The sequence below is a fragment of the Penicillium solitum genome (genome assembly GCF_028829755.1).
Source record: "Penicillium solitum strain IBT 25940 chromosome Unknown utg000001l_segment0_segment0, whole genome shotgun sequence".
Lineage (NCBI taxonomy): Eukaryota > Fungi > Ascomycota > Eurotiomycetes > Eurotiales > Aspergillaceae > Penicillium > Penicillium solitum.
The window spans coordinates 9,241,782-9,268,308 of NW_027072121.1; the positions used below are offsets into that span (position 1 = coordinate 9,241,782).

Consider the following 26,527-nt stretch of genomic DNA (forward strand, 5'->3'; position numbering starts at 1 on the left):
GCAGATATGGCGTAGACGTAGCAGTAATCCCATCCATAGAGATATCCACAACAGTGATTGTCTTCTAAGCAATACCAGCTTTCAGATAAAACAGTCCAAATCCTAGGGTTGGGCGATCAGCGGGTTTAATCTTGCGGGGGTCGAATCAACTTGGATCAACTTGGATCAACTTTGAATCAACAGTCGGAGATCCGAAGGAATAGCCCGGTCGATGCAACCTCAAATGGCGTTTCGTCAGTCTTCTTCAGACGAAAACCGTCGGACTATGATTTAGCGCCAGAGTGCGTTGTGCATTTCTGTCTTGTCATTGGAGAACAGGGAGAAAAGGGGAGAAAAGCCCACCACTCAACTTTGCCCCGCTCGATGATCGTCGCCTACTTCGACTAGCACTCCTCTCCTTTATAGTGCTTCTTCTCCGAGATGATAGGTGTAGCGGCGACATCCGAGAACAAATCAGCGTCTTCTTATCGGTGCATGTGCTACATTGGCTATGTACCTGACGATATTTATGCCGAAGATGATCTCTGGACTAAAACATAAAAACCTCCGATGATCCCCTTACATCTCTTCATTCAGCTCAACAATTCCTTCTCAATTCAATCTTGAAAAAATGTTCCAATCCCAATCCCTAAAGGGCATGCTCGCCCTAGCGGCCATGAGCTTAATCACCGGCACAACTGCCAGTCTTGAAACCTGTGCCAGCAGCACCGCCTTCAGCTGCGCGAGCTCCTCCACAGAGCCAACCTGTTGCTTCAACTACCCAGGTGGTGCCCTCCTCCAGACACAATTCTGGGATACTAGCCCATCAACCGGTCCCGACGATTCATGGACCATTCACGGATTGTGGTATGTAACATTGATATCTCAATCAGATCTAGATCCCTTATATAAATACCCGGAGTCATAAACTAACCACTCCCTCCAGGCCCGACAACTGCGACGGTACATACCAGTCGAGCTGTGACTCGGAGCGCGCTTACTCCAACATCACAGCCATCCTGCAGGACCAGGACCTCGGTGACCTGGTCGACTACATGGATGAGTATTGGGTCGATATCAACGGCGACAACGAGAGCTTCTGGTCGCACGAGTGGAGCAAGCACGGTACTTGCGTTAATACCATCGATCCCAGCTGCTATTCCCGCTACAAGGCGCAGGAGGAAGTGGGTGATTTCTTCCAGAAGACGGTTGATTTGTTCAAGAGTTTGAATACGTACAAGGTATGTCCCCGTCTCTGCCCTTCGTAATATGTCCTTTTCGTTTCTGACTGTGTTTCAGGCTCTCGCCGCTGCTGGCATTACCCCGAGTACATCCAAGACCTACACTCTCAGCGCGATTCAGAAGGCCCTTACTACCATGCATGGCGCGTCGGTTTACCTTGGCTGCTCTAGTGGCAAGTTGAACCAGGTTTGGTATTTCTACAACGTTAAGGGCAATGCCATTGATGGAACATACAAGGCTGTTGATACGCGTAAGTTTTATCGGTTGCTTTTTGGTGGGATTTTTACTGACATCTTGGGTCCTTTTCAGTCACTACTTCTGGCTGCCCAAAGACTGGCATCAAGTATGTCCCCAAGTAAATAGGGAACGGGGCTTGATATGTCTTGGTGATGACTGTTATTGCTGATTTGCACGATGTGTGCTGGAATGGTATCTTTGGATTAGCTAGTTATATATAGTACATGTTGATACAGATTCGAATTCTCGTTAATCTGATACGATAATCATCGTTTATTGACCATTAAAGTTTCACTGGTTATCAATGTAGACCGGTGGTGATACTGTAGGGTCGTTGAGCACATGATCGTGTTCAACCTCGAAGTTTTGAGGCAAGTATTTTCCAGCCATTCTCGTGAATGTATCCTCGCCCTGTAGTGGACATGAGGCACACCGTAATGTTGGGCACCGGTGACGCGGGTGGGAGTTAGAGGACGAAAGCTCACCCTTTCAATCGAAGTCAAGTGAGCCGTTGCTCAAAATAAGCTAACATAAGGGTTTTAGAGTATGCCGCAATAACATGACTCTGTGTAGAGCTACGTCGTTGTTGTAGTATGCGGCAGGAGGAAGAGTGCTTGTGACACCAGAAGGAAGTTCGGGCAGAGAGCGCACGAGAACTGTTTTCATATGCCTTTGAGCCGTGCAGCCCGCCGTTCGTCTTCCCTCTTGTCTTCCATACGACCCAAGAAATCCATGCGACCGATATAACCCTCCTTGGCTTTGCTATGCGTGCGCAGCTCATCTTTGATACCCGCCGAGTCGACGTACGAAGCCCAGTCGAGTCGTGACTTCTCCACGGTGTTGATTTTGGGTCCGCGTGCGTCCTTGTCGTCGGCAACGAGTTGCTTCTCCCAGCTCTTCTTAATCGTGCCGGTCGGGTTAGGGTCGAATCGCGAGATCTTGCGAAGCGGCCGCCGAAGGTTACGAGCGGTGTTTGCGGCTCCGGCATCCTCATCGGCGTATTCAACATTCTCCCCACTCGACAAAAACGCTTTAGCCTCTGCCGAGTGTTTGGGCACAACTTTCTCCTCGGTGATCCATTCTCCAGCAAATTTGTAGGTGCGCTTGATCTTGATCATCTGGTCAGCGTGCGCGGCATGGCCTATTTCATGTTCCATGTCTTCGGCACCCTGGTCCGGTGCTTTCGTTGGTTCATGTTCGGGGGCGGATTCGGGTATCTCGTGGGTCTGGGGTGGCTGTAAGTCGGATTGTCCTTGGGGCGCATTCATCTGCTCCCATAGGGCGTCCACGTCTACGGTCGCGCCGTCGATCCTGGCTAGCGGTTTGCGCTGTTCTTCCTGTCTGCTCGGGAAACGCGAGTTAGAGCCCGATAATAAGTCAAGAAACATTGGCTAGAACAAAAAATCTCACATTTGCTGTTTCATTGCGCGTGTTCGCACGAATCCACCTGTTCCTCCTTCATCGTCGTCCATGTCAATATCGCCATCGTCCTCGTCGCTATCGCGCGCGCGTTTGCCCCTTGTCTTCTTTCCCTTGGTCTTCTTCTCTTTCTTTTCCCTCGCTTTTCTGATTGTAGCCTCATCTCCAGAGTCAAGTTCTGCATCCTTTGGGAGTTGAGATTGGGTGGCCGTCTTTCGCTTCTTCTTTGCGGGTTCTGCGGCCTCGTCGGCATCGGAAGATAAGTCGGAGTCGTCCGGTGCCGCGTCTAGCTCGAAATCTTCATCCTCGGCCGAGTCATAGGCCTCCTCATCGAGTTCCTGATTTTCTGGCAGAGTAGGGTTTGACATCTTCAAAAGATTTTGGGTGTCTGGGCTTATCAAGAGAGATCTAAAAAGTAAGGCGCAACAACGCAACAACGTAGGATGGATTTCTGCCAAAGGCGGTGTCGCGATGATGTATGTTCGTCATCTTCAACCACACCCTTGCTCACTTGTCTATGATTTGGCAGTCCGAATGTCAAAATGCGTACAGCCCTAGATGTCCATAGTTCAAGTCACAAATTCTTGTCAAGAGAACCAAGGTCCCAGGCCCGCTGCTCCCTTGAGGGACACACGGCGCTGGGCAGTGCTGCCACCGTCGTGTCTGCCGCCGCCAGGGCCAGAAGGAGCAAGCTGCTCGCTCATTGTTTGATAAAGGAAAGAAAGAAATGCGCTAGACTAATCGCTGTGGAACTTCACAGCAGTGTCAGGCGACGAGGAAGAGTTGTGAGCGGAACAGGAAGGGAAATTTACAATGGTTGGCGTTTGTCCACCACAGCTCATTAGAGCTATTGCCGCCTTTCTCTTACCGTTTGCAATGCTCTGTTCAAGACACATCATATTTGAGATACATATTGTTTGGTGTCTGGTTTGATCCAAATCTGGAGCTCTCTCCTCCGGGCTCATAGACGGACTACTACTTTCTTACCAGGCAAACCTCTGGAATGTCGCGATGGAGTCTAAAGGCTGACATATTGGCGCCCTCCGAATCTATCCTAGGTCAGCTTATTCCAGCTCTGGCTATCTACTTCCCCATCACTCTTCCGGGTTATGTACATTCTGGCCGAAAGCGCCGAGGGATGTTGATGGCGATGTTGTCAGGAGAAAGATCATGATTTGATTTCCTATAGATATCTCTAGCCGGTAGAAAGAGCTAGAAGTAAACAGGAAAGGAAGCCATGTCTTCAGCGGATGCAGAGGTTATTATACTGCTTGGAGATGTGATGACTTTGGCAACTCTGCCAGTGTGCACTTTCGCGGTTCAAAAGGATGGCCACAATGGTCGGGCAATCGGTCAAATGCTAATACCGGGTCTCCTTCTGCTTTCCTTCAATTGGCTATCTAATTGGTAGTAAAAGTAATTGGAAAGGAAAGGAAGAGTAAGAAGCTACAATTGTCTACGATGGTACCTTCCTGGTGGCTGTTCTCTCCATGCAATCAATTAACCGTTGTTCAAGAACCATGTATTTTCATCCTCACTCACAGTCCCTTAAAGGAAGCAGCCTAAGGCATGTGGCCTTTCCCTCTATCTGATAGCTTATGGCAGGTGCAATGTACATCGACCTCGTGATATAGAAGTTGCGGAGTAAACTATTATATTTCTAAGTCTGGAAATGGAGAAGATATCGATGGGGCTTTCTATTTCAGGACTAATATTATACTATCTATACCTAGGTACTCATACGAACTTGTACATAGCCAGTTCCATATATAATGTAGTGGAGACCTATACATTCCTAATGCGGCTCTGGTCCCTCACCATTGGCTAAGGGGGTTGCGAGGAATGTAACCCCGACCTCTGGAATGCGACATCAGAGGCAGTCATGATGTCGAAGAAACACCTCATTATCACCTTCGATGGTAACTCACAAGCTTGTTTGACCCAGAGGAATACCGCTTTGGGCCAAATTGTCTTTTTCTGGTTCGATCTGTATCTCTTCAATCAAACTTTGTTGTATAAGTCTTTATATTAACCTAGCACACGCAAGGAACGATACAAATGTATTTTATAGTTGGCTTATTCAATCTCTCTCATTCAATACGTGCAGCTTTCTTGGGCAAAATAGGAAGAATATATGCTACCTGGCTAAGAATGTGGACCCTGCAACACATTTCCACGTGGGAGCTTTCTTCAGACTCCCCTCCTGTCAATGTGCCGGGAATAGACACGGCCTTGAAAGAGGGCTCAACGGTTCCATTGCCTTTGAGATGAATGTAACGTTCAAAATCCAAGATTTCACCCCCAATATAAGGTCTCGAGTGAATCTGCTTGAACTTTAAATCCCATCGACTCTAAGAGTACCCCTATCAGGACGCATATCATTCGCATTTTAAGTCCATTTATTTTTCAATATAGGCTTTTTCAATATCGAGATGCATTTCTTTACTACTCATCTCTCTCTCCTACTTGCTGCATCAGGTACCCTCATCGCCGCTCAAGATGCGACACCCACATCCGCAAGCACAGACGGCAACTCAAACTGCGCTTCCCAAAAGTAAGCCTATAAGCCTCCTAAGTACCAACAGCTTGCTATTTAAGATTCTTTTCTCATAATCAACAGAGTTGTAGATCATTGCGTCGCGATCATGAAGCGTGGACTCGCAAAGTGTGCCTCGAGTGATTGGGACTGCAAGTGCTCGGGCGCTGCAAACATTGCCAAGTGAGTAGACCATCTGTCTAGCTCTTGCAATTCCATTCCTCAATGAGGTATCTATATCTCCAACTCCGCAGTACTAACATAATTGCGCAGCTGTTACGTAGACTGCTCAGATGATGACCCGGATTCCTCCGCGGCCAAACAACTCAGCGTAAATGATTGCGCTACGGCGAATGCATATGACATAGGGGAGACCACCGTCGCACCCTCATGGACTCTGCCCGGGTCGAATGCCGCACAGCCAACCGACATAGATGCCAGTCTAACCACTAGTGACAGCTCGTCTACTACTGCCGGACCGACCAAAGCCTTGATTGGGAATGAGAAGTCGACGAGTCCATCAGAGGGAGCTGCAGTTGTGAATGATGCCGGTAGCTGGATGGCTCTTGTGATTTTAGGGATAGGGGCGACATTTTGAGACGGCTGGCCCCCCGAGGAAGCAATTACCAGTCTCAAGTGAGTCTACATGGTTATTGGGCTATATAAATAAACTTTTAGAATGGCATTGACTTTAGAACATTTGCTCTGCAATATAAATTATAACGACAACAGATATAGCAAATCAATTCCTAACATAAATAACCAGAATACATTCCTTTCGTCCATCAGGGTAACCATACATTCATACATATACCTAGGTAGATCCACAACCCAACGCCACGCTTACACAGCACCTAAATCCTCCCAAAATTATTCACTCAACTGCGATACACCTGCTTAGTAGCAATCTCCAACTTCTCAAGTTGGAACTGCTCTGCCCGATGACGAGAAACATCGCGCTGAAACCACGTGCCAACGGCAGCAACGAGTCCCATCAACACCTCCATTCCAAGAAGTACACACAGCAACACAAAGCCAGCGCGAGTATTGACGCAGTCACGATCAAAGTGACGGGGTGTGTTGGTGCTGCTTGTTCCCGTTTTCCACTTGCAGGTCCAGCTGTGGAGGGTTTCGTTCTTGCTGAACCCTGCTGGGTAATCCGAGGATGGTAAGTAGATTATGAATAGGATTCCGACCAGGGCGGTTGAAAACCCTGCGATGGCTGAGGTTGAGGCGTAGATATTAAGTGACTTGATACGGGAATGTGGCTAGATGGGCGTTAGTTAGCATATGGTATCAAGGGTAGCCACACGATGGGATGGGTGTAAGACTCACAGATGGTAGAAGCGCAACGGCGATGTATACCAAGTTCAAGATGGTGATTATACAGCCACAGGAAATAGCGGCGATTGTTGGACGGAGGTCAAAGTTCAAAGGCCACAGTGCGAGACCGGCACTCGCCCATTGGGAGGTGTTCTTATAATGCCGCAAGGGTGGGGCTTCGCACGCGACGATGGCAATAGCAATGCCGAAAATCAAGAAAGATAGACCGAGTCGTGCAAGGTGAATGACACGACTGCGTTTCAAAAAGTTTGATTCCTCCATGTCTGAAGAATAAGCACCGCCTGATCCGGTGAGGGACGAGTTTGAGGTCATGATGGAGTGTCGTTGGGCTTTCGTGATATGGTAGAGAGTGGGGTCGAAGGAGAGTGTGTGTAACTGTCAATGACCTTGCCGGCAAGGGTAATTAATCCTTGTAATGGATATCAAAGAACGAATAACCCCTCAGTGGCAATGGTATTTTTTTAAAAAAAAAAGAAATACAAAAAGCAAAGGCAGGTCCTATGTTCAGACGACTCTGTCTCAAATGACAATTAAGGGATATCAGCTGGGATATGTATATTCGTGGAAACATAGTCCTAAGATTGATCCAGGGACTAGCTTAGCAAGCGATAGTGCTATCACAGAAGTGACTACCGAATGGGCGCGTATCCCGAAGACGATATTCAGCCCATATTACTGCATATAGCCATGCAGAGCGCCTTGATGGGAAACCGATCGCGCTGATTCGCCTGGGGCTCTGGGCTAAATTTGGAGGACTGTCTAGAATTGTAAACAGTGGCCTTGCAACTGGGACTTGTACATCCCCGGAGCATAATTGCCTGGGCGCCAGCATGCAGCCTTGGCAGACACATCGGGGAACAAGCACCAACGAAGCGCCTAGTAGAGCCAAAGATAGAGTCTGGGCGGGGTTTGCATCGAACTTGTTGAAGAACAGATCTCATTCGTCTTTTGGAAAATCTAATTTTCCCCGAGGGTGGTCATGGTGACCTGTGATAGGTGATGGCGAAGCGCCGAGCATTGTGCCTTGGGGGGCCACCAGCGGCAAGGATGATTCAGGAACACCACATCCTTGTCTTGTTTATTCGAGGCATTCTCGTATTCCTTGAATGGATCTAGGCCTTGGTCTTTGTATATCAATGTTTCTCCCCGAGTACTACACCAGACGTGCCATTGTGCATAGTAGTCCGTGCGGGGAGAATGGTGCAGGTAAGATTGGGATATTTCTATTTTCAAATCAACCTAGCTTCTTATGGTCACACATCTTACCTCTCTGTAGTCTTTGTATGATTTTTATCTCCAAGAATCTGAAGTGTCAAAAGAGTTCAAGACTCGAAGACTCGAAGAATCCAAGAAGTCACTGGCTTGTGGGGTCGCCACCGCCATCGGCAGAACTTTTCAGAAATGGCGGGGCAAAAGTGAAGATCCAACTTTCTCTTTTGAAATTATATCAGAGAGAGATAATTGCAATTAGAGCTTGGTTTTGATTTGGAATTCATCATGCCTCTCTCTAAGCTGCAGGGAGTAAAGCTCCCCGCCTCGGCCGACTTCCATGGTACTAAGCAACTCCGGGGAATTAATAGATGCAAGCTGACCAAAGATAGTCCATCTTCGTGAGGGTCCAATGATGGATTTGGTGACTCCCACTATTCGACAGGGTGGTGTGAACACCGTTTTCGTTATGGTAAGGGGAATATCTTTATTGGGGAAACAAATCCTGTCTTTGAAGCTATGTCTAATACACTCAATAGCCCAACCTGGTGCCACCCATCACGACCGTCGACCGTGCTCTGGACTACCAGAAGCGCCTCCAAGCCCTCGAGCCGAATGTCAACTTCCTTATGTCACTGTACCTCCATGAGACCGTGACCCCGGAGACCATCATTGAAGCCAAGAAGCGCGGCATTGTTGGTGTCAAGAGTTACCCGGCCGGTGTGACGACCAACTCCTCTTCCGGCGTGGTCGACTACACGCAATTCTACCCCGTTTTCGAGGAGATGGAGCGACAAGATATGATTTTGAATCTGCACGGAGAAAGTCCCTCTGGAGGTGATGTGACAGTGTTGTCCGCGGAGGAGCGATTCCTTCCCAAGCTCTTTGAGCTGCACTCCAAGTTCCCCAAGCTGCGCATCATTTTGGAGCACTGTACCACTGCTGCGGCTGTGGATGCTGTGAATAAGTGCGGTCCCACGGTGTCTGGTACCATCACTGCTCATCACCTATCCATTATTATTGACTCATGGGCCGGCGACCCATTCTGCTTCTGCAAGCCCGTTGCCAAGACTCCAGCCGACCGGGATGCCCTTCTCCGTGCTGCTGTTTCGGGAAACCCGAAGTTCTTCTTCGGCTCCGACAGCGCCCCGCACCCTGCGGCATCCAAGCGTGGTGGCGAGAAGATCGCTGCCGGCGTCTTCACACAACCATACACCACTCAGGTTGTGATTGATGCCTTTGAGCAGGCTTGCGATAACGGTGTCCTCAAGGAGGATGAGATCACGCCAGAGATTGTCGAGGGTTTCATGAGTAAGTTCGGACGGGCCTTCTATGGCCTCCCGGAGGAGCAGAAGGAATTCATCACCGTCGAGAAAAAGGGCGAGAAGATCTCGGAGATCCTCCAGTCAGACAAGATTGACGTGGTCCCCTTCAGAAAAACCCAAGAGACATGGAGCATCACTTGGTCTTAGTAACCCGACCAGTACATATTCAATAATAGAGTCGTAGGAAGAACCCATTTTTTTTCACATGCACATCCTCTTAGACAGACTTGTCTTGCGTAAGCATGTTTGCCACGCTTTCAAGGGCGTGGGCCTCTCTGATGTCGATTCTGCGACCTGCGACCACTGGATTTCCATCGTCACCCATAGCAAGCTGGCCAGCTCGCTCGAGATGGAGTCGAATTCTGCTCTCAATGTATTCCTTTCTCTCATCTCTCTTGGACTTGGTTTCCATTGGCACTGTTGCATTGGGCAGGGCTGCCAATTTCGGCCGGAGCTGCTCAAGTGTCGTCTGCAACGCGGGCAGCTGCGAGAGAATGAAAGTAGTGTTGGTTGTAAGAGGCGTAGGTTTAGCATTCGGCCCAGCATCCACACCAACACGAAGTTGACGTGCAGCTGGGGTAGAGGCCAAGAAGGACAAATCCACTGGTTTGTTTTCGGCCGTTTTGGAGACACCGTCTGCCTTGGCTGTTTCGACTGTCGACAGAATAGATTGTAGTTGTGAGATGACTGCGTCATTTCGAGCGCGTTCTTCCTTCAGGGACCGGTTCAGTTTCGTCGTCTCGAACAACTTCTTGCGTTGCGCATGTATGGTTTCTGGCGTCGGCGTATCTGGCGAAGATCCGAAAGAGAGACCCTACCACAATGGACATTAGTATATTTTCTTTTCCAAAATCTCTAGAAACCTATGAATGACTCTACATACCTCGTAATGCTTCAGCCGTACCCAAGAGAGCAAGTCCCCGGGCACCGTGAGAATGTTGCGCAGCACATAGATCTCAAATTTGTCGAAGGCCTTATCAACATTGGCCTCTAGCAGCGTCTCTAGCTGATGCAGTCCATTCTCGATCTCTAGCTTCGCCTCGGGATAAACCACATTGCCATCCTCGTCTGTTTCCGCGATGCTAGGACCACTGCTGTCATGGGAGAAACCGAGTCGTTCAGGCGGCGTATTGAGGAGTCCGGACTCTAAGCTAGATATTGCTTGATAGATCAGGTTGTTGATCGAATTGATAATATCATCTATGAGAGACTAGGGAGCTGTCAGCGATATTCCTAGTTGCAAGGGGTGAGTCGCAGGTCGCAGGTCGCAGGTCGCAGGTCGCAGGTCGCAGGTCGCAGGTCGCAGGTCGTGCGTGCAGCACGAGTCAATGTGTATGAGTCTCGATTGACGTACCAAGGGTGTGTAACTGAAGTGCTCAGTGAGCAAGGAGGTCGTCGCATCATCCATCGCGAAAAGATTGGTCTTCTCGGGCTGGGCTTGACGCGTTGAAGGAACAAAAGACGCGCGGGGGAAATTCCGCAAGCCACCGCCTTTCGTCGACTATCAACTAGTTAGGTACAACATGCTCCTTGGTGACACCCAGCTTTCGTTCAAATCAAACTGGATTCTTTATCTTCCTTCTCTCTGACTTTTATTTTATCATCTCCGATGCATACTGCAGGCTTGCTACGTTGTACATTATTTGATGTCAGACTAACACACGAGTCTCATCCCGACCTCTCAACCCAGTCACCAGGTACCCGGCAGCGTTGATATCCAGCTGAAGAAAGACCCTTGTACTTAGCTGTCAGCATGTTCTGTACAATGTGACAGATGATCATCCCCTGGAAAATGTTCTGATTCCAGCGACCGGGCTTTCAGGCCATTGGAAGGTTATGATCTAGTCCAGGTCAGACACCGACTTTGCCCCCGTGTGTCTCCTAGCTGTAGAGAGAGAGAGAAAAAAAAAGATATTTAAACTCCGCTCGAGGATCCTGAGAAATCTCGATATGTAGTAGTGCGCTCTCTAGAAATTACTGAAAAGGCGTAGAGACAATCCAAATATTCAGTCTTGTCTACCTCGGTAAGAACTCATCCAGGCAAACCTCTCCAAGGGACTACTCCTCACATCTCCAGTCCACAATGTCCCAGGGAAACCCCCTTCGAGTCCTAGTCATCGTCTCGCACCGGAGTTCTCAGATATCCAAAGCCCAGAACAATCCAGAGGTCCTCCTGCCAAAAGCCATCCGCCTCCTCAAATCAAGCCATCTGTACATCCCACAAGAAGCTCACCCAACAACAAAGTTAGTGGCAGCTCAGAAGTGGCGAACGCGAGTATTCTTCGTCTTTGACATCTGCCACACGGCCTACGACGCCAAGCTCGGGCATCTGCCCGAGCAGAACAAGCTCCCCGTTGCTGTTGTTCATCTTAGCAAAAAGAACACGGCCTACGTGGCGAATGCGTGGTTGTCGAAGAGGGTGAACAGAGATATTGCACTGTTTCACAATGCGAATGGCTTCGGGGCTGTGCCACCCTTTGTGGAGGATCATACCGTGGGGAAGCCACCTGAGTATATGAACCCAAGGGATATTTCACTCTTGCAGGCCTCTTGCGTTTCAAGATGTTTGGATTAAAAGTGTTGCATGCGTTCTGCTGATTCTGTGGTATCCTGGACAATAAACAATAAGCCCTAATACATGATGAACTTGAACCAACGCCGTGACCCTTTGTAGAAGAGATGCATGGGCTAGAAATCCATCGTGAGCTGTGGGGCCATTTTCTCAAGATCTTCAACCTATAACACCAATCAGAATACCCAGGATAGGCCAATTGGAGGATAAAAGAATGAAGACTTACCTCGAGGAACCCGTCCCCGAGACTTCTGCCCCCGGTATTTCCATCCGACTCAGCCCTCTCGTAAGCAGCTCGGGCGATGGATTCCCTCACAAAAACATCAATATACTTGGCAACAACGTTATTGGCATCTTTCGCGACCTTGGTCTTCTCATTCTGGAAATGCTGGTGCAGCAGGCGTGTGAGCAGTTTGGAAGGTATTTTCGGGTCGCTAGACGTCACATCCTCTGCTTGATTTGTAGTTGTGATTTCAGCAAGGATATAATCCGGCTCTTGAGAGAGCGAGCGCGAGCGGCTGCGGCTCGATCCATTGGAGTCGGACTCGGATTCGGATTTGGAGGCGGCATTGGTTGCCGGGGAATCGGGTCGGGGGCGTTTCCCGATACTTGTGGATTTGCTCTGGGTTGTGGACTTGCTTTGAGTCGTGGGTTTGCTTTTTGTTGTTTTGGGCACGGTTGTGGACGCAGAAGCTTTTGTGGTGGTTTGTTTCGCTTTTCCTTTGGCCTTTGGCGCAGAACTGGATGGTCCCGCGCTAGTCGTGCGACTGGGAGGTTTGAAGGGGAGACGTGGGCGCTTTTGAGCTGGTTGAGGTTCACCAGGCATCTTGGTATCCTAAGTAATTGCGTCAGGTATGCGATGAGTGATATGGAGGATCGCTAGTAGCAATGGTGAGGGTGATTGGGGATATCGGGGAAATTGGGGAAACACCCCAACGCGGGCGCGATCTACAGTACGCGCTGTCAGGTGATGAGGGGGGGAGACCCTACTTTTCTAGTTGCGATAGGCTTGATGCTTTTCTTCAGTCTCTTTCTTTCGTTCTTTTTTTATTTTATTTTTTTTGTGCTTTTCGTTTATCAAAGTCACGCTTTCCATGGTTACTAGTCTCAAGTATCATCATAAAATGAAGAGTGATGCGTCAAACCCTCGCTCCTCCTCAACACACCAGGTAGAAACCCACGAGCCAAAGCCCTTGCTGACGGAGAGGAAGTAGATACCTTGATTCTCTCAGTCCTGGTAAATCTCGCTGGGACGCGCCATTCGAATGGGGCGAGCGCGGCGGTTGCTGGCCTCAAAGGGGTGGTACACATTGACATGCAGACCGACTGTATCGATCAATTTACAAATGCGTTCCCAGGGAACATTGAAAAGACCGGTGCAGAAGCGGCTAGAGTAGAGTCTGTGGGGTCGCTCATTACGGTTCTCGGAGGCCTGCTGGACAAGAACTTGTAGCTGTCCACTCAGGTCCTGCAGGGCAGCAAAAGTGCTATTGACAACCATGTCCTCCGAATCCACACGGTTGCCATAATACTCCGAGGTAAAGAGGCAGATTATCCAATGGCGACGGCGATGTAGGAGGAAGTCACTCTGTTGTGGTGGGATTATGAGTGCGGTACCAAGGGGACGGTTGACAACGAGAGAGGGCTGCGGGTCCTCGTCGCGTAGGTCAGTGATGGTGTTGGTGACTGGGTGGCCGCGATAAATGAGACAGTGGTTGCGATAGATTTCGTAGGCGGCGGGATACTAAAAAAAAAAAAGAACATCGTCTTATTAGCTCTAGATTGTCGCATCAAGTGAGTTATTGATCGACTAACCCGCTCACGAAATGCACGGGCAATGCCTGCACCCCAGGCACCCTGACAGTTGCACGCATCTACATTGATTAGGTTAGTGAGGATTTATTTTTTTTAAAAAAAAGAAAAATAAACAATCGCTAAATGAGGGGTTCTCACGGATTAGAGCAGCGCCATTGGGGGCATCGAACAGATCGCCGGGGGTCTCCTGGACAAAGCTGACGGCAGGCAAAGACGATGTCATCAAGACCAACGACTCATCGCTGTCAGTGTGATCAATCGCTGCAACCTGGTTATCACCTGCGTCCGACATGATATTGTGTGGTAGACGAAAGCAAACGAAGAAGCTGGGATATTCTCATGCTCCCTGAGAAGGGTCGAGGGAAGTGAGGACAGTATCAGGGGAAAGGGTTCAAGAGAGCATAATGGGGCAAGATTTGGGTGTTTTAGCGTCTGAACTATCACGGTCTCACGTGAAGCTCGCAAGCAACGCATCTTTAACCACTTCAAAAAGAAAGGATATACATATATAGAATCCTTGGAAAGGAAGGAAGCAAAAGGGGGAAATACACACTAAATTGACATGCGGTCATCTAACTCGATTTTGTGCTTTGTGCTAAGAGGAAGACTCGATGCACAATGGCCAAGGATGCATGGTATAATCATATAGAATGAATCCATGGATGGTTTGATACAGCGGAGCCACATGCCGAAGCCCTATTAAGAAGATACCCCAACGCAATCAAATACATCACCCATTGCACTTTGTGATTCTCAAGCAGAACCTTCGCAAGTCAATCCTTCTTTCCCTTTGTGGCTGTGAATGGCTTCTTTGTGGTCAACTCGCCCAATTCGCCCAAACGACGATTCACAAAACTTTTCAAACTCTCTCTTTTCTTCAAGGTTCGTTCACATTTCTCGTCCTTGGATGAGACCTGCTTGATTGATTCCCACTTGGGTGACTCCATCGGCTCTTTTTCGTCTGTCTGATGTGATTTCGGCGGTGGAGCCTGACCTGAAGCAAGGGCGATGGGCGAAGTTGAAGTAGGGCTTGCGACGTCAGGACTCATGACTGAAGTGAGGGAGATCGGAGCACTGTTGCCGCTGCTCGATTTCATGCGACGACTCATAGATCGCGAGATAGACTTGAGGATCGATGGACTATTGCTAGAATCAATTCGTTCAAGGCGATCGATCTCACTCCTCGCGGTTATCCCATTGGTTGCAAGATTGTCTTCGCTCGCTGGGGTGTAGATCAACACTCCCTTGTCGGGGGTGATGCCAAACATTTCTTGAATGGCTGACTGGATTAGGCCGGTGTTGCGGAGGTTGGTCAGCGGTCCGATCAGACTCGAGAGAGCCGTGATCTTTAACAGGTACGCTGAGCCGGAGGTATTTCCAAAAAGCAGGTCAGCATTCTGGTCGATGGTAACTAGCATCGACGTTTCCGGACGCTGGTAGACCTGGGCAAGGAAGTGGGCGAAATCCGACAGTAACTTGGGTGTATCATCCTCTGCCTAGTTGGTGGATTAGCAGGGAGCGATCACCGAGCAGATGTCAGCAGGTCACAAACTTTGGTGTTGGTCTTGAGCTCAACGACAACAACAGATTCATGAGTTACGCGGTCCTTGGGGGAATTTTGCGATCCACGGGCCGTAAATGCGTCTTCGTAGTACAACTTTTTCACCTTTGTTAACGGGGAATCGTCCACACTTTTCTGGGAAAGATAGATAGGCATGCTGTCTGGCGCAAAACGTGTGGCGGGCGCGATGTTCTCCTCGTCGTGCTTTTCCTCCTTGAACATTGATGAAGTTCTCGTTGGCCTCTCGGGCATGATGATCGGGGGTGCGCTGGCATTGAGGGGGTTTGGTATAGCATTACACGATGCATTAGGGGGTTTCTGTAGTAGGGGAATGTTGGTGGTCAAGCGAGGCAAAGACGGTTTCTTCTTGGAATGGTCCATTTTATGGGATAATTGGGAGTTGAGTAATGAGGTGATGAAAGTTGAAATGTTATAAGATGACAGAGACAAGAACCTGTGGACCTCGGGACTTTCCAAAGAAGGGACGAGACAGAAAAGTAAACAAAAGAAATCACGGAAGGTGCGAAGATGCGAAGGTACAAAGGTGCAACTTCAGGCAAGAAATGCCAGTTCGCTGAAAGCCGAATTTCCACTCAAAAAGATTTTGTCAATACGTCTCCTTCGGTCCCAGACAATCTCCCCATTGGTATGTCTGATATACAACACCCGATGCTGTGGAATGAATTCCTCATCGGTGGTCTCTTTCTTCCAACTACCCATGGTGATTTCCAGTTGTCCTTCAAATCGGTCCACGAATCCAATGATATAGTTGCTGCGTTCAAACGCCGAATCCCAAGTAATGCGATTGATGATATCTGTAAGTTGTCAGATTGTCAGACTTGGCGATATATATATATTTTTCAACCTGACTACCTACCTCCAGCCGGGCGTAGTCTGTTTTCGCCAGCCTTGGGGTCATATTCAGGTGAAATACTTCGCTGATCTCGCTTTCGAGGCGAGATTGTTGACCCTGATGGGAATTGGGCTGCCTCTTGTCCCGTAGTCATATTGGCATCTGTTTCGCTTGGGTTATTTGAAGCCATACTTTTCAATGATTTTAGAATTCCGGGATCTTCGAGTTGGTTTTCACTATCTAACCTGGAAACTGGAGTGACTTATATATCACCATAATGGTACTCCGTACACATTCCCCATCTTGATTTCACGAGTGCGATCGCTCAGTCTTGTGCGGCTGGAGATGAAACATTGGAATGATTCACGCATAGTCATAAACGGAGTGGTGTCGTATGGCTTCTAGTGATAGGCTTAGGCCCCGGGGTAGGATGCTAATGACTCAGAATGCGATTGTGGCTTGGCCTCGGTGACTCATGGATTCCACCTGGAGCTACCAATGAACTTCGCATTACTTGAATTGAACAAGATCAAAGATATACAAAACATTAAGATTGAAATTAATGAGAGGGAAAAAAGGAAAGAAAAAAATAGACAAAAATAGAAACTCCGATAGGGGGAATCGAACCCCCGGCTGCCGTGTGAGAGACGGCGATGTTAGCCACTACACCATATCGGATATTGGATGGAGAGTCCTTCAGATTTAGCCTATAACTACCTGATTTAGCGCTCTTCGTCCGTCTGCGTTTCTGCGTTTCCATGCGTGGTTCTATAAAGTCCCCTGCTCTTCCCCCTCCATCTAACAACCCCGATTTTCTTTTTTCTTTTTCGCCTTCCTTTCTCCTACGCCTCGCTGGTGAGGCATCTTTTCCATTGGACCGGATTACCGAGCTCCTGAGCACCGCCACCCCCTTTTCCACGTATGACCCGTCAGCTCTTCAACGACCCCGCAACTATAATCCTGAGCTGCCCTCTGTTTTTCTCATCAGCCCCGACCACGGCACTAGATATCAATCGGCCGGCCTATATTTGGCCTGTACGCATGTATGCGCATTCGCCCTATACTCTTTTAGGAATAATTATCCTGTGCAGCGGGACTACAAATTGATTCGCGTCAGCCTATTCCTGCTCAGTTAGGCAGTTAAGTGACTAAATAGGGACAGTTTCTTTTATGATGACTATAATAGTTAACAGTGGTCATTTCGAGGCCTAGGATGGCCTTCGGATCTACTAAACGGCGAGCCGACGACCTAGGCCATACGCAAATATCCTCTCCCCTTGATTTACACTAGTGTACCGGGCAATCGATATATCTACGCTTCCCCGCCCATCTCATCAAGGCGCCCTATGACCGCATTACCCGTTGGTTCTATTAGTGATTAGTATAGAGGGCGAAATAGAAGGACAAGGAACCTATCATGCGGACTGGAGATAAAGCGGGCGTGGTCCGGTTTTACGTGTTTTGTGTTCGATTTCACCATAGAATGACTAGCGAGCAGAGCCTGCTCAAATGAGTGATAATGACACTGGGTGCAGATGATACGCGGACATGCAGTTCTCTAGGAATAGCAGCATTATTATGGTATGACCTCGGGGGCGCGGTCGCCCGCGTCTTTAAGACCTGCGTAGCTCCGATTAAAGGCACCTTATGATAGAAATCCTCGTTGGCTTTACAATTGGTTGGAATAGAGGATGAGATAGATAGATAAAATATGGTTTATTCTGCTAGTGCAGCGTTATACGGGCCGGAGATAATAAAGAGGGCGTTTGTCTCCGTGACGCTCCGTCCTATGCGTTTCGTCTTCTATCCACAGAACGACTGGCAAGCAGAGCTCGATCAACATAGGGGTGATAACACTCTACGAAGACGATGCGCAGGCGTGTAGTTTGTTAGTAAAAAAATTAATTCATCTGGATCGTGCTTGAAGCATGAGTGTTATGAACGAAAATCGGCATACACGGGACTACCACAATCATATAGGATTTAAAAGTTTATATATGCTCCAAAATAACTCTTACGACGCCTTATCGTATAGTAGAATAGCTGTTCCAAGTAGTGTTAACGACTTAACAGGGACAATATTACTATCTCGAAAGACTACTCTATATTATCTACCCTATACTATGCTTTTCTTGGCATCGAGATTTTTCACCGCAGCAAGTCTTCCCATTCTCGCCAACCAGGCTCTCAGGTCAAAAGTTCCGTCGCTCAAATCATTCCGATCCCCTTTAAACTTGAATGTATATCCGACATCGTCCGCAGGTTCCTTCCTGTCAGTATAGCGGATGCGACAAGGGCCAGCTTGGTAGGCTTTTGTTTCATATGCCGCAAGCCTCTCCCCATATTCAACCGTTTCAACATGATACACTATGCCCTCAACCACGGAGTCTGGAGCATCCAACATTGCAGGATATTGCCCCCACAACCTACACTTATAGCCGGATGAACGTGCTAGGCGTAGGTCGGGCTCAGTTTCAAGCCCCAAAATTTCACGAACCATAGACGGGTCGGTCAAGGTGCCATAGAAGAAATAGGGCCCAGTAGGTGCGTCGAACAAGTCCACGTACTAGGGTGGGTTTGGTGCTTGGAAGAAGTAATCCGAAGGGGCGGTTCTGAGTTTTAATACGTAACTAGAAATTTTCGAGCCAGGAATTTCCGGCGGTAGTGGTGGGGGGGGGGGGGGGGGGGGGGGGACGGTTAAGATTCATCTGCTCTCTTACACTATCCGACATGATCGGATCTAAGTGACAGAAATCTGTCTGTATTGCAATGTATGGGTAAAAATGGCATATATGAAGAACTGTAACTTAACTAAAATGACAAAACCCGCAATTTCAACAATCTGTGCGGTAACGATGAGATACCTAATACTCAGGAATTCCCGGGCATTCAGGGAGAAGAGAAACCATGGTCATGCTCAGTGAGCAAGAGCATGATCCGTTCTGAGCGGACCCACCCGGCAGAGGTTTCCTGGTAAATATTTACCTATATAGAAGCACGAAAGAGATTCCCGATGCGGATGAATAACAAAAGGAGATATTCCAGCTAGCTCTACCAATATGAGCGCAATAGCCGATTAACTACAGCTTTGATAAGATTTTGCCATTGTCATTTGACCCCATGACAATCTCATCGGTCCAGTAATATGGGTTGAAAGTGATCTTGTTTAAGGGGTTGAGTCGATGAGCCCGATTGAATAGATCCTCATATACTCTACCATCAAAACGCCCAAGTGCACTATAAAGATTATGGAGTCAGCTGAATAGCCCAAATAAAACGAGATATGATAGGACAATCTTACCTATCCAGCAGATAATCCGGGATTGACCATGCATCCACCAAGCGGACAGCATGTGGACGAATTTCTTGCATCAGACCCAAAATAGTATCTGAGAGCAGATCAAGGTCTTTATCAGAAACTGCTCGAGCGCGGGAGAAGGTTAGAGCAGATTTTTTCATTGTGGATAGCGCAAATAGCCGGAAGTTGAGCCAAAGAACATCTTGCACGGATGAAGGCAGGGATTTCTCAGCAAAGAGAGCATCGAAGAAGTTCTGGACCAAGATGAGTTCTGATTGGGCGTGGCTCAACTCATGTAGTTGAACCAAAAGCGAGTTCCAGCTTCTCTTCCGGATACGATGAGCATTATGCGTCTCAAACGCCTAGCACAGTAGTTTGAATTAGTCCATATTGAAACCTAAAAACGAAATGAATGTGGGCAAATCAACTTACGAGATAAGCTGCACGGCGCTGAAAGCTCGAAACCAACTGCTTGTTATCAAAATAGATGTCGAGTGGCGGGAAGCCTGCGGACTGGGCCTTGTGGTATTCAAACAAGGTCCCCTCGGTTGTGTTGGAGGGTGCAAAGTTTGCGGACGAGTTGACAATAAGATCCACTTTCTTGAGCAAGTATCGCGCCATCTGCTGGGTAATCATCCAGTTATCTCCCTCAACTGTAGGCTTGGCTAGATAGTCTGCGTTCAATTGAACGAGGCCGCTCCCACCTCCGTACCCGTGACCTCCCATTGAGCGGCGGCATGTTTCAATTCCGTCCGCAGCTAGCTCACTCCCAAGGCTCTTCAATCCAGAGGAGAGGCTATGTAGGTCAATAAGAGATGACATATTTCCTCCATCGATGCTAGATCTGGTAGCGTCGTAGATTTCACCCATGCGCTTTCCTGTGTAGTGAAGAGCGTATGTGGTAGCGAGGAGTGGCAATAAGCGTATTTGGACTGTGGGATAATCTAGCACGGCCGTTTCAACACTACTTGGATTCGGATTTTCCTTATCCTGGAATTGTCGTCTAACAGAGCAGTAGCGAACTGCAACGCTCACTGCTCGTGCGAGGGCTAGTCGGGAGGCCATTGTGATACGCTTCCGGGCCTAGAAAATCAATTAGTAAGATATCGACGCGCAATTGCATCCATCTACACATACATGAGTCATTGAGCCATAAACCACTGCTGGATTTTCAGGTTTATGGTATTTTCCCGTTGTCGGATCGACTCGGCTGTAGCGACTGAGCATAGCATCATGAGGAATGCTGTTCAGATTTTGATCAGTTTCTCATTCATTATCATATAAAGCAGACACAAACATACCGGAAATTATTGAAAAGCATATAGGCATTGTCCATTGAATTGTAGCCATACTTAGGCCCAATATCTCCGATTGCGATTCCAGGAAGAGGAAGATGTGTCTCGGCATCCCGTACCCGGGTCACGAACATATGAGGCCCGTAACCTTTGTAGATAATTTCGCCCTTGTCATCAAAGCCTTCCGGGAGAAGTAGCTGCGCAGCTATCACTGAATGTGTCGCAGTTCGCCCCAGCGAACCATTCCACCATTTACTGGCAGTAAGCGTAGGCGAGTGGAGAATAAATTCCTTGGCCTTAGGATCCCAGCGTGCAGTCAACTCAATACCGCTGACGTTACTGCCGTGGCCGAGCTCAGTCTGCGCATATGCTCCAATAATCTTCCAGGAACTGTGCAGATCCATCCAGTACTTTTTCTGTTCTGGGTTACTCTGCTCCAGCAGAGTTTGGCGGAACATGGTTTGGTGCAGTTGATAAGGAGACACGTCATCTGTCAAATATTTCGCCATTTCATGATCCTCGTCAGACCATTCGTGTTTGTCGGTCATTTGACGCAAGCGCTTTCCGCGCGCTAACGCAAGCATATAGCGATCAGGACGACTCAAGTTCGCTTGTCTCTCTTTCGAAAAGAGAGGATCCTTCTGAAGCAGTGCCAAGATGCGACCCTGGCACTCGAGGAACTCCGTACCCAGTAGATGCTGAGATAGGCTGTCTACGTCGATGTTGGATCGGCTGCGCTCTATGGCGATTGTTGTTGCGCCATCTGGGGCGTCAGGTTTTAGGCGACCAACCCAATCAAGGTTGTGCTTAGACATGTCCAAATCGAGGTATCTTGGAAGTTGGAAGGTTTGAGATTCTTCCACAAGATATGAAATTAAATGAGAATTCCACATCGAAGGATTGTTGATGGACTATCTACTTTGAAAGAGTCTTAAATTATGTTAACCAGTTCATTGATCTGTGCTATGTTGTGACGCCATTTACGAAAACGCCGAAAACGCCGTGACTGCCGAAGGTCTTGGAATAGATCATCGGGACTTGGATGTAAGCGGGGTAGGACCACGTCTGGCATGTTCCACATCACTGTGATTTATTTTCCCGGTGTTCGCTTGAAACCCGAAGCCACTAAGCTATATGCCTCTACGTGTAGGTATCAAGCTAATTATGTGGTCCCATTGGCTAAGGAATAAGAAAATCAAAGAAAAGTATCGTTTGCAATAAAGTGTGCCGAAGAACACTTAATTTTTGGTAAGATATCTCATAAGAGATGGAATGAAAGATGCTAGGCTCGGCCCAGGGCTGACACTGAGATGAGCTGTTCAGCCCGTGGGGAATTGATTATATACAAATACTTCTTACAGAAGCAATCCTTTCAGTGCGGGAATATCAGGTTGCATCCAACAGCCTGGCAAGTCAAGTGATCATTATTGTGTAATGTCACGTTGCTCGAGCAATTTGAGTCACATCGGCGACACAAGTATTTAGATGATATATTTCAACTTAGCAGTCCCAACCATAGAAGCACATAAAACCATAAAATATACATGTGGCTAGACCGACTAGCTAAGATAAAACGCCCGGAACCTCTCCCAGAAGCCAGCTGCCACTTGGTTCGATCATTGACCAATCCCAGTGCGAATACTCATTTTCTAAATCACATGCTCTGTCTGTCTGTGGAAGATCTGATATTGGATTATACGGGTTGGTGGAAGAGATGTTGTTTTCAACTCGGGCTCGAACCTGAGAATCAGTGGCCCCAGCAAGACCACGGTGCGAATATTGATCACATGTCTGTGGAATATCGCCGGTACTTCTCAGCTCCAGCCGTAGAGCCTCGGGGAAATTACCCGTGTGACCATCGTTCTTGGGTTCGACCAGATGCCAGAGGCGACATAGCTCAGGGCCAAATGCATAAAATAGTGGGTAAACCTCATGCTGGCTGGATAGAGGAGGAAGGCTGGATCCCCGATGTGGTAGTATTATCTTCTCACAGGAGCTTTGAAGACTTTTTATGTTGTCATTACCTAAAAGCCAACGAGTAGCGAGGGCAGCCATTGAGGAGTTGATAATATCGATCTCCTGTTCAATGGGTTCTAACGGAGAGGAGAGGTATGCCCGTGCATGAATGTGTCCCATCCCCGCTGCAAAAGCGTAAAACTTAAAGATTGGTGGTTGGAAGTGAAACTCATCCCGAGCTAAGAATTCCTCGAAAATCCCCGCGAGAAAGGAAGATGCGACTGCAGCGATAGTAATAGAAATCTCAGGCAGTGATTGAGAACGATAGAGGATTGTCAAAGTAACAAAATAAGGAACGTGCAGGCAACGAGCTCGCATATTGTAAGGATTTAATTGGCGACTGCGTTCGTGACCAAAGAGACGCCAAATGTCTGGCAACTCGGATACCCAGCAGTATAGCGCGTTTCGAATTTCTGTCCGCTTCCGCGGCGAGATTTGATGCCGTAAATAACTCTGTGTGGTATCCCCGAGAATGAGAGATATCTTCACGAAGGCTTCAAAAAGAGCCCCATATTGTGGATCATTGGGAAAGTCCCGAGGAGAGGGTAAAGCCACATCTGAATCGGTAAGATCAGCAGCCCTTGGTCGGCCATGTGCGGACGAGAGCTGGCAATCGCGAGCCTATAGAGCTCAAGTCAGTCAGGGTCACCAGAAACCTCAATGCCCAAATTTTGTTTTGAAGAATATAAAACTCACCACCAGAGTCCACCAGAGAATCCGTCGATAGACCGCACCTTTCCCTTCGGGGGGCTCTTTGTGTAATCCAATTTGGTAGGCAAGGCTGACCGCTATGCGCAGCCAAAAAGAGCTCCCATCTAGCGAGACCTGCTCCGGCGCTGCAGGATTCCACCAATTTAATATACACGCAGCAGCAATTTTAATGGCCGGGTTGGTTTCATAGCTACTGAAAAATAACGCTTTAGCACGTCGATAATACACTTCTGCAGAGGCAGATATATGTGAGGCTGATGCAACACGACTTCCTGCCACAAAAATACTTTGCAGCAGCAGTATTGACATAGAATTTGGCTGACGCAGATTTCCTTTTGGCACAACAGGCATCCAAGGTGCACAGTGGGTTTCAAAGCCATCAATGAGCGAACGTTGGACAGTTGTCGAGGGTAAATCAAACGCCCGGTATACTTCGAGCACGGCTCTCTCTTCCCGAGAAAGCCAAGTGCAACCCCCGGAGTGTTGCAGGCCGGAGACTTCGTTCGGTTGTGGTTTTGCTAACCCAAGGTACTCCGAACGACCAAGATACGCTTGGCTCCCTAAGGATTCTTTCTCGAGGGCATCTTGATTCTCGGTTGTAGGATAACCTTCTGAGTGATGTGACTGACCAGTTGGGCTAATTCCTGGGTGAAGTGAACCTTCAAATGCCTGTCCAGGTAAGGAGGCCGCAGAGGAATTTCTTTGGGGTTGAGTCGGCGAAAATGGCCCCAGGCCGAGATTACCGGATTCTCGTCGCGAAGTCGGTGGCCGGTCAATGAACCCGGGGCTCGTGGACGTGGGAACTGATCGTTTTCGTTTACGTTGTCGCTGGTGGGGTCTGTTCTGGCCAGTCAGTGTGATGTACTAAGGTGGTCAACGGTTGCAATTTCGGTTCTCACTCGCATGTAGTGCCATATATACGGCAGTTGGAGCAGGATTGGCCTTCCAACATGTCACATCGAATCTAATAAGGTCAGCCCACATATGTGCCTCGGTCTCGGCGATTAGGTCTACCTTTTTCTCATGGCACACTTTACAAGCTCGTGAGGGCCGAGATTTCGGCGGACCGTGTTCCATGTTCAGAACGCGATGCTGTGTCGATTCACTTATGGAAACAACGATGACCCGGATATATTGGCAGTCAATACGGTGGTTACAGAGTTAAAATATACTATATCACCGAGAGAACAGAGCGGGACACATAAGGGTACCAGGGGTGTGCCCTATGGATACCCCGCACGAGACCCGAGGTCCCACTGGCGCAACTCCGCAAGTAGACATTGTATCATATATGTTGTATGTATATTGTATATGAAGATATAATAATGATATAATAATTCACACAACTCCAGTAGCTTTAGATATAATCCAAGGTCCTACAGTTCAAGATGAGTAGTTTCATGGTGTGTAGAAAGGAATAGCTGCGTGCGCAAGTTACTTTTCGGCGAAAATATTCAACGCCGCGGCGAAGAGGATCGGCATTCTCCAGATTTGACCGCATTAATTTAAACTACTGTCGATTCGAAAAACTCCCGGGGCCTTGCTTTCCTGATTTACGATTTTCGCACCACTAATCTGAGCGGAAGACTTGCATGGTCGGAGAAAGAAGTATGTGCATTAGGTATTTCTTAAAAAAGGATCTATAGCTTAACCTTTGGTTGTCTTGATACCTCTCGACCATGAACATAGCTTATCTTCTGGAAAGCACGGAGTCCCTCGCCGTACAGCTCAGCCCTCAGAAGAGCATATACTCCCATTTTAGCTTTTCCTTGCAGGCTTTGCGCCAAAGTCATCGCTTCAGATCCCATTTCCGTCGGTGGTGCAGCAATATCCACAATACGAGACTCCAGAGCCTCCTTTCCAGTGAACTTATGCCCTTCCAATAACACCTTTCGGGCCACACTCGGACCAACCTTTACCCGAAGCAACGCGCCCATCCCATCAAAGTGGAGCCCGAGGTTAACAGGTGGCATGGACCAGAACCCTCGTTGAGAGTTCATGATCCTGTAGTCGTGAGCCATGGCAAGAAGACAAGCTCCTCCAAACACATGCCCAGTGATGAGACAGATGGTAGGGAATGGAAAGTCAAGAATGGTGCAAATAAGCTGATGAAATCAGCATCCGAACTTGGAGGACTAGTATTGCACCTTATATAGAAGAGATCAGAAGGTGGCAGGGCTCTTACTGGGTAGAAGCCATCTGTACTGGCGAATGGGTTCATCTCTCTTTCATCCAAATCTAACCCCTGTTAAGAGAAAAACAGTTCGTTAGGTCCTGTCCGGACATTTAGATTATTGGGGATTCGCATGACTGACATACCGTGCAAAAGTATTTCTCATCATTTCCTTGGAGGATAACAGCGCCTTCAGGATCTGTCTTTCCATTTGAAAGCTGTTCCTCGACAAATCGGTAGGTACCGATAAGTTCTTGACAAAGCTGCCTTGTCAGCCGATTTTGAGGTGGTTTGCGTAAGGTAATAGTAAAGACGGCTCCGTGCCGCTCAACTTTCAAGTTCTCTGTGGAAGGAACTGGGTACATTGTGGGAAAATTGATGGAAGAAAATCCAGTGCCCCAGTAGCATCTCGAATTCGGTGCAGACTGCTGGGTATATCTATCAAACAAACTTGCAATGTTAAGTTTGCTTGCAGAAGTCGGCTGCGCAACGCTCGGGTCCGACTGTCTGTATGCTGCCACCGACGCCGAAGCGCCGGAGCGCCGGAGCGCCGACAAGACTCGAGCCAAATACTGACGAGAATAAACATTATGGGCTAGGGACTGAAGTTAATATTGCCCTCTACCAATCTTGCGCAAACTTTCGAATTGTGTTAAGGTGGTATCGGGCCGATTGCTGTTGGGGTCGGTGTTACGACAATTTTGAAAGCATTAAGAAAGGACTGGGTGCTGGGTTTTCCCTGAATGACGAAATTCACAATACGGACCCATCAAGCATGAAGTATCGAGGATATATTTGGGGGACTTTACAATGATCAAGCACTTTGAGAGCGATTGTGGAGTCAAGAATTTCCAGCATCAGTCATACCAAGAAAGCTCTCCAAATCATCATGTTCATCGAATATTCTTCCCAGACCGTTTCCGCCGAGACTGCCAGTCTGAA

At 48.2% G+C, this 26,527-nt stretch overlaps 14 protein-coding genes across 14 annotated transcripts; 4 read left to right on the top strand and 10 right to left on the bottom strand.

Moving 5' to 3' along the window:
- Positions 1 to 577: 577 nt before the first annotated feature.
- Positions 578 to 1,996, top strand: N7455_003567 (T2 family ribonuclease; the record flags this gene model as incomplete). Its single annotated transcript, XM_040960015.2, has 4 exons — positions 578 to 846; positions 926 to 1,220; positions 1,279 to 1,471; positions 1,531 to 1,996. Coding segments are annotated over 4 exons (807 nt in total), but the record flags the coding sequence as incomplete, so codon positions are not given.
- A 124-nt stretch (positions 1,997 to 2,120) lies between these two features.
- swc5 (putative Swr1p complex component (Swc5)) lies at positions 2,121 to 3,245 on the bottom strand (the record flags this gene model as incomplete). The annotated part of the gene is made up of 2 exons (XM_040959962.1): positions 2,121 to 2,799; positions 2,869 to 3,245. 2 exons carry the CDS (start codon positions 3,243 to 3,245, stop codon positions 2,121 to 2,123), a joined length of 1,056 nt encoding a protein of 351 aa, XP_040809556.1.
- Positions 3,246 to 5,309: 2,064 nt separating this feature from the next.
- On the top strand, positions 5,310 to 6,011 carry N7455_003569 (GPI anchored serine-threonine rich protein; the record flags this gene model as incomplete). The annotated part of the gene is made up of 3 exons (XM_040959982.2): positions 5,310 to 5,431; positions 5,498 to 5,596; positions 5,687 to 6,011. 3 exons carry the CDS (start codon positions 5,310 to 5,312, stop codon positions 6,009 to 6,011), a joined length of 546 nt encoding a protein of 181 aa, XP_040809579.2.
- Positions 6,012 to 6,291: 280 nt separating this feature from the next.
- On the bottom strand, positions 6,292 to 7,069 carry N7455_003570 (uncharacterized protein; the record flags this gene model as incomplete). The annotated part of the gene is made up of 2 exons (XM_040960003.1): positions 6,292 to 6,681; positions 6,749 to 7,069. The coding sequence occupies 2 exons, from the start codon at positions 7,067 to 7,069 to the stop codon at positions 6,292 to 6,294; spliced, it is 711 nt and encodes a 236-aa protein (XP_040809543.1).
- Positions 7,070 to 8,254: 1,185 nt separating this feature from the next.
- Positions 8,255 to 9,438, top strand: N7455_003571 (dihydroorotase; the record flags this gene model as incomplete). The annotated part of the gene is made up of 3 exons (XM_040960005.1): positions 8,255 to 8,309; positions 8,359 to 8,438; positions 8,506 to 9,438. 3 exons carry the CDS (start codon positions 8,255 to 8,257, stop codon positions 9,436 to 9,438), a joined length of 1,068 nt encoding a protein of 355 aa, XP_040809571.1.
- A 70-nt stretch (positions 9,439 to 9,508) lies between these two features.
- N7455_003572 (MIND complex subunit MTW1) lies at positions 9,509 to 10,729 on the bottom strand (the record flags this gene model as incomplete). The annotated part of the gene is made up of 3 exons (XM_040959990.2): positions 10,646 to 10,729; positions 10,175 to 10,501; positions 9,509 to 10,105 (listed from the first exon to the last, which is right to left on the bottom strand). The coding sequence occupies exons 1-3, from the start codon at positions 10,697 to 10,699 to the stop codon at positions 9,509 to 9,511; spliced, it is 978 nt and encodes a 325-aa protein (XP_040809539.1). The 5' UTR covers positions 10,700 to 10,729.
- Positions 10,730 to 11,374: 645 nt separating this feature from the next.
- N7455_003573 (uncharacterized protein) lies at positions 11,375 to 11,866 on the top strand (the record flags this gene model as incomplete). The annotated part of the gene is made up of 1 exon (XM_040959975.1): positions 11,375 to 11,866. The coding sequence occupies one exon, from the start codon at positions 11,375 to 11,377 to the stop codon at positions 11,864 to 11,866; it is 492 nt and encodes a 163-aa protein (XP_040809580.1).
- A 113-nt stretch (positions 11,867 to 11,979) lies between these two features.
- On the bottom strand, positions 11,980 to 12,689 carry N7455_003574 (CENP-X/MHF2 family protein; the record flags this gene model as incomplete). The annotated part of the gene is made up of 2 exons (XM_040960034.1): positions 11,980 to 12,027; positions 12,090 to 12,689. The coding sequence occupies 2 exons, from the start codon at positions 12,687 to 12,689 to the stop codon at positions 11,980 to 11,982; spliced, it is 648 nt and encodes a 215-aa protein (XP_040809525.1).
- Positions 12,690 to 13,091: 402 nt separating this feature from the next.
- N7455_003575 (uncharacterized protein) lies at positions 13,092 to 13,970 on the bottom strand (the record flags this gene model as incomplete). Its single annotated transcript, XM_040959966.1, has 3 exons — positions 13,092 to 13,607; positions 13,679 to 13,737; positions 13,817 to 13,970. 3 exons carry the CDS (start codon positions 13,968 to 13,970, stop codon positions 13,092 to 13,094), a joined length of 729 nt encoding a protein of 242 aa, XP_040809590.1.
- A 481-nt stretch (positions 13,971 to 14,451) lies between these two features.
- N7455_003576 (MIF domain protein) lies at positions 14,452 to 15,620 on the bottom strand (the record flags this gene model as incomplete). Its single annotated transcript, XM_040960010.1, has 2 exons — positions 14,452 to 15,174; positions 15,231 to 15,620. 2 exons carry the CDS (start codon positions 15,618 to 15,620, stop codon positions 14,452 to 14,454), a joined length of 1,113 nt encoding a protein of 370 aa, XP_040809570.1.
- A 171-nt stretch (positions 15,621 to 15,791) lies between these two features.
- On the bottom strand, positions 15,792 to 16,282 carry N7455_003577 (DUF504 domain-containing protein; the record flags this gene model as incomplete). The annotated part of the gene is made up of 2 exons (XM_040960007.2): positions 15,792 to 16,054; positions 16,117 to 16,282. 2 exons carry the CDS (start codon positions 16,280 to 16,282, stop codon positions 15,792 to 15,794), a joined length of 429 nt encoding a protein of 142 aa, XP_040809598.2.
- A 1,926-nt stretch (positions 16,283 to 18,208) lies between these two features.
- On the bottom strand, positions 18,209 to 18,496 carry N7455_003578 (uncharacterized protein; the record flags this gene model as incomplete). Its single annotated transcript, XM_065604520.1, has 1 exon — positions 18,209 to 18,496. The coding sequence occupies one exon, from the start codon at positions 18,494 to 18,496 to the stop codon at positions 18,209 to 18,211; it is 288 nt and encodes a 95-aa protein (XP_065463011.1).
- A 676-nt stretch (positions 18,497 to 19,172) lies between these two features.
- Positions 19,173 to 21,500, bottom strand: N7455_003579 (uncharacterized protein; the record flags this gene model as incomplete). Its single annotated transcript, XM_040959968.1, has 5 exons — positions 19,173 to 19,329; positions 19,394 to 19,752; positions 19,823 to 20,473; positions 20,528 to 20,633; positions 20,692 to 21,500. 5 exons carry the CDS (start codon positions 21,498 to 21,500, stop codon positions 19,173 to 19,175), a joined length of 2,082 nt encoding a protein of 693 aa, XP_040809595.1.
- A 3,552-nt stretch (positions 21,501 to 25,052) lies between these two features.
- Positions 25,053 to 25,950, bottom strand: N7455_003580 (enoyl-CoA hydratase/isomerase family protein; the record flags this gene model as incomplete). Its single annotated transcript, XM_065604521.1, has 3 exons — positions 25,053 to 25,517; positions 25,598 to 25,657; positions 25,732 to 25,950. The coding sequence occupies 3 exons, from the start codon at positions 25,948 to 25,950 to the stop codon at positions 25,053 to 25,055; spliced, it is 744 nt and encodes a 247-aa protein (XP_065463012.1).
- Positions 25,951 to 26,527: the final 577 nt, after the last annotated feature.